General features: G+C 29.2%; 1 protein-coding gene across 1 annotated transcript; it reads left to right on the forward strand.

The window, feature by feature from the left end:
• The first annotated feature begins 4,756 nt into the window (after nucleotides 1-4,756).
• Nucleotides 4,757-5,805, forward strand: LOC111681163 (Kruppel-like factor 2). Its single transcript, XM_023442887.2, has one exon. It carries the CDS (start codon nucleotides 4,865-4,867, stop codon nucleotides 5,711-5,713), a length of 849 nt encoding a protein of 282 aa, XP_023298655.2. The 5' UTR covers nucleotides 4,757-4,864; the 3' UTR covers nucleotides 5,714-5,805.
• The last annotated feature ends 154 nt before the right edge of the window (nucleotides 5,806-5,959 follow it).

Below are 5,959 nucleotides of genomic sequence, written 5' to 3' on the forward strand. Positions count from 1 at the left end.
GACTATAGACTGAGCTATAGTCTGGACTATAGACTGAGCTATAGTCTGGACTATAGACTGAGCTATAGTCTGTACTATAGACTGAGCTATAGTCTGGACTATAGAATGAGCTATAGTCTGGACTATAGACTAAGCTATAGTCGAGACTAGTCGAGACTAGTTGAAACTATAGACTGAAATGTGGTTCAGATTAATGTCCGGACTGTACATATAATACTGAGTTTAGACAGAACTAATGTTCGGACTATAGACTGAACTTTGCTCTAGACTATTGACTGAATTATAAACAATTCTACTATCTAAATTATAGTTCAGACTATATCTGTCTAAAGTGGGGACAGAATTATAGTCCATAGTAACTATAATACAGACTATAGTACTGCAATATGATCCAGATTATAGACGGAATTATAATCTAGACAACAATTTCAATCCATTTTCGTTAACCTTAACTGTTTTGCAAAATTGTAACCACCAAAATCATTCACTTGTATGAATAATCATTTTATAATTCTAACATAAAATCAATTAATTCAACGACAGATCTATTATAACCGTTATACGCACAGACACCTGAACAACAATAGAAAAACCAACATTTATGTATATTTATTTATACTTTCCAATACCGCACCATGACAAACGATTTATATCATCATAGTATTTATTCATTCATTCATTCATTCATTTAGTCAAAAGAGGACGTCTATTGAATGTTGTGGTAACGAGAAAAAGAAGCTTAAGTTGAAAAGAAAGATTTTAGTAGTAAACTATGAAACATTGGGAATAAATCCCTAACACTTTTTTCGAGACTTACAATTCTAATTTATGTTAGCTATAACGACTTAAGTGATTTTACTTTATTACCAAAAACGTACATACTAATGACAAACATTTTGAAAACTTTTATCTGTGTTTGTTTAACTGTGTTAGTACATGTTAGTACTTGTGTATGAGTGTGATTGGTTATCTACATTCTATTGTTATTATGTTATTTAGTCAATAATTTACATGACAAAGCTTAAAAGTATTAGGCCTCAAACTAATCAACAATGAGTGAGTGAATGCATATTGCAAATTACAGTGTTTATTATAAATCTTTGACTAAACATTTTGTTAGAAAAGGTGTGGAAATGTTGTGTTGCGCTTAACTATTTTGGATTTAAACAATTTTAGTTTGTTGGATAATTAAAAAAAGTATATTAATGAAACGATGGACTTGTCCTTAAAGTCCACCTTTGTATTTAGCTGTGTCTCGATTAACGGTTTAAATTTTTAATCACCTGTCTGTCTAAACGTCTTTGTATTTTCTTTGAAGGCTAGGTTGTTACTATATACTTTAATTTCTATTAACAAAAGGTTTAAAGTTGCAAGGTTGCCACCTAAAACGTTTTAACAACTACCATAAACTTCGTTATTACCGTATTGCCAATTTTTTAATTTTTTAATAAAACTGCCAATTTCCTTATCGTTATAAAGTTGTCACCAAGTTGGTCTTATGACATTTATGTATGACATTTTTAATAAAAGAGTTGCCATATTTTTTGACTTTGGTTTGCTGTAATAATTGTATACAGAATTGGTTCTTATCTTATTAATAACTAAATTATTCAGGAAATATTTTAAATGTTTTGCCAATAACAGAGTTGCCATATGTTGCTATATGCTTTTATACAGTTGCCACCTATTTTGATTTTATAGTATTGTCAACTATTATCCATTTGACATGAGTTTTAATTCCCATTTTTAAAACTATAAAACATTTGTATATTTGCTGTCTAAAATCTAATTATTTTATCGAGTTGCCATGTATTTTGATTCTTAAAGAGTTACCATATGTTTGTATTAATTTTTTAGTATTGTATTTAAAAGATATTTACAAAACGTTTATCTTTGTCATTTTAAAGTGGCTTCTGTATCTGTTTACATTGAGTTGCCATTTCTTATGTATATGCAGAGATGCCACTAGTTTTAGTTTTAATTTTTAATTGTTTTTGTATTGATATGTCTGTACAGAGTTGCCCGCTATTATGTATTTATAGAGTTGCCACTATTTTCAGCCTTAATTTTAAATTGTTTTGTTTTTAAAGGTATTTCCAAATGATTTGCTTTCTAGTAGCCAATTAATCTCACTTTCTAGAGTTTCAAAATATTGTAGTTTTTACAGAGCTGCCACCATTTTGCAATATAGTTTTTCACTCTTTTTTCATAGTAGAATTTAAAAACTCTTAGTTTAAAGTTTGGTCGTTTAAAATTAACAACCATTCCCTGGGGAAGTTGCCACCTATATTGTCTTCTTTAGAGTTGCCACCTTTTACGTTTTTGTTAATTTGCTACTAGTTTTAGTACTAATTTTTAATTACTGTTTCATAAAGCTGTTCCCAAAAGCATTGTATATTAGTTGCTATACTTTTTAGACATCTGAAGTTTTGAAATATTCTGATTTTTACAGAGTTGCCACCATTGTGAATTTATGAGTTAAAAATCATGTCTTTAAAGTGTATTTTTCTGTTGTTTAAGATATGTTTTGTTGCGGAGATGTTAACAAAATCTTTGCATGTTATTTGCCACATAATTTGTCTTGCAAGAGTTACCACACTTTTTACAGAGTTACCACTTAAAGGCATACATTTTATATTTTTGGCTTTTTTTATTAGTATATGTAGATAACTTTTAATCATATATTTTCAGGAATTGTTTTTCTCAGTGATGCCATATATCCTATTTTAAAGCGTTGCCACCTTTTTATTTTGTATATATTTTTTTAGTTTTTTCTACTAAATTAACATATTTTGTACAAATTACTTGTTTTACAATAACTAAGAATTATTTAATTCCCCTGAATTCATTTAGTCTGTAGGGTTGTCACTTTTTTCACAGTTTAAAGAGTTGCCACTTTTTTATTAGTCTTTCACTTAACTGAAGGCATTTTTAGCACATCTTGTATATATAAAAATCCTAATAATATCTATTTTTATCCTATGACAATGTCAAGTCTGTTAGGTTGTTACCGTTTTATTTTTTAAGGAGTTGCCACCTTTTTATTAGTCTTTCACTTAACTATACGCATATTTAACAAATATTGCATATGTATATAGATATCTTATCTATTATTAATCCTCTGACGATATCAAGTCTGTTAGGTTGCCATCGTTTTATTTTTTTAAGATGTTGCCACATTTTTATTAGTCTTTCACTTAACTGAACACATTTTTAACACATTATGTATTTATAAACATCCTAATAATGTCTATTATAATCCCCTGGCAATATCAAGTTTGTAGAGTTGCCACCTTTTTAAGTTTTAAAGGAGTTGCCAGATTATTTTTTATTTAACTTTCACTTAACTATACACATTTTTAACACATCTTATGTTTATACAAGTCCTAAGAATAATGTATATTTTAATCCCCTGGCAACATCAAGCCTGTAGTGTTGCCACCTTTTCAGTTTTTTTTTTTGAAAAGAGTTGCCACTTTTTTGTGTTGTTTTTTATTAGCATTTAACTAAGGTTAACTAAGGTTAGGTTAGGTAGATAGAAGGATGTACAGTTCATCTGGCCGCTATAGGGTCTGCCTTTAACTTAACACAGTTTTGAAACATCTTAGATTTATGTCAATCCCCTGGCACCACTGAGTCTGTAGTGTAGTCTTTCTCTGTTTTTTTATTCAAATATATTCCTATACATTTTATACATGACCTCAAAGTCTAAGGTTTTTTTTTGTGAATAATAATTTAAGACAAAAACCACATGGCTATCAGAACAAAATTTCTGCTTTCCTATTATCATTTGCATTTAATAAATTTCAAATTGAAGGTATTTTCCTAGAGTCTGCATTAATAAATTTTTTTAAATGCATTTTTTTGTTTACTTACTTAGTTTATAAACAAATAATACACATGAGTGTCATTTAAAACAAAACACTCAATAAACAATTAATTTGGCGACAAAAAAAAAAAACATTTTAAAATTAAAATAATGCTCAAGCGCCTGTTACTGAATGGTACACTTATTTTTTTTTCACCAACAAACAACCCATCAACATCTGGAAATTAAAACAAAAAGAATTGTAGAAAACACAGAGAAACACATATTGAACATAAAGTAGAGAGAGGGTATAGCGTCTAGCATAGCATATACCAAGAACACATAGCACACAACTCACCCCTTTTGAGGGTCCACTGTTCATCTGAAAAATAAATAAATAAAAAAATCATTAAATATACACATGATCATCACTAATGACGTGTGCTCAATTACGAATGTGAACACTCACATTGATGTGTATTGATTTTGTTTTACTTTCTGTCACCAAATTTAAAATTAATCCCTAGAGAGGATTCTATCACTCACACTGGTTTAATAATTTTTTCAAATTTGTTGTTTACATTTTAAAACTACAATTTAAAATGCAAATTAGTTGTGTTCGTGTGAACATAGCACATATATTAATATTGATAATGCCTAAGTGTGTGTTTTTTTTTCATACACTTTTTTTAAGATTGATAATTAATTTTGAAATTATTAATATTATTGTTAAACATACATATTTTATTCATAAAAAAATCAATATGTAAAAGACACAACAAGATCAAATAACAAATTTAGTGTGAATTTAACAGTTTTGATAGAACGTTTCGTGCATGCATGAGTGACTTAAAATATCATTAAAAAAAAAAAAACAAAAAATTTTCACAAAAATTATATTTTATCAAATTCCTGGAATATTGATAAAAAAAAAATTGGGAATAATAATTAAATTATGATTTTTTCCATAAATTAAAAAAAGAAACCTTTAAATATCTGCATAATTAAAAGAATTTATGTTATTTTTAAATTTACTCTTCAACAAACAACATCAATATGGATTTTTTTGCTGATGGTGGTTTTCAGCAATTATTTTGTGATTTAAATGAGCAAGTGGAACAAGACTATAACTCCTGGTTTTACTCAACAAATGAAAACCTCAACTCATCTAAAGAAGAACCACAAATGGCTTATAACATAAGCAGCAATCATCATTATTCTTCTCAAGAAAATAGCAACTATTCCTCTCATGAAATGGCTTTAAATGAAAAACATTTACAGGCCAGTTTGGACTATTTGCTTAATAACTCCTCAGAATGTTTGGAGTTTTATGATATCTCCTCTTTAACTGGTCTCTCTAAAGATTTAGCTGAGTGGGAAGAAAAGTTTCTGGATAATTATATAGAAATTCCTGAGCTAGTGGATTTTTTGCCTGAGAAAACACCCTTATGCACCGACAACTGTAATCATTTCCTACAAGAAAGTGCTGAAAATCTTAAACTTTTACCCACTCCTCCCAATTCTCCTGCTAGTGCGGATAAAACCTATAGCTGTACCTTTGCTGACTGCTGTAAAGTTTATGCCAAACCTGCCCATTTAAAGGCTCATCTACGGCGTCATTTAGGTGAGAAACCTTACATTTGTAATTGGCCCAATTGTACCTGGAGATTTTCTCGTTCTGATGAATTGGCACGCCATCGTCGTTCGCATTCGGGTGTTAAACCTTATAAGTGTGATTTTTGTGCTAAATGTTTTGCTCGTTCTGATCATTTAACCAAGCATCGTAAGGTCCACGAAAGACGTTTGCTAGCTGCCACTAAAGCTGGCAAAACTTTGGAGAATGGTAAATTGCCTGCTTCAGTTTTAACTGTAAGACCCGGTCGAAAGAGGAAAAATCAATTGTAGTTTTTTAAGGCTTAGTAAGCAAATTTTAGGAAAATTTAGTTTTAAATTTAGTTTTAAGTCAAAAAAAAAAAAAATGTAAATAGATTTTAGAATAAAATGGAAATATTAAATTAAAAAATCAAAAAGTCGGTTAAAATTTAGTCTAGTCTATAGTCTAGTCTATAGTCTAGTCTATTGTCTAGTCTATAGTCTAGTCTATTGTCTAGTCTATAGTCTAGTCTATAGTCTAGTCTATTGTCTAGTCTA

Source organism: Lucilia cuprina, chromosome 3 (genome assembly GCF_022045245.1).
Source record: "Lucilia cuprina isolate Lc7/37 chromosome 3, ASM2204524v1, whole genome shotgun sequence".
NCBI lineage: Eukaryota > Metazoa > Arthropoda > Insecta > Diptera > Calliphoridae > Lucilia > Lucilia cuprina.

Coding starts and splice junctions, on each gene's coding strand:
- LOC111681163 (XM_023442887.2), top strand. CDS start 4,865: ATGGATTTTTTTGCTGATGGTGGTTTTCAGCAATTATTTTGTGATTTA.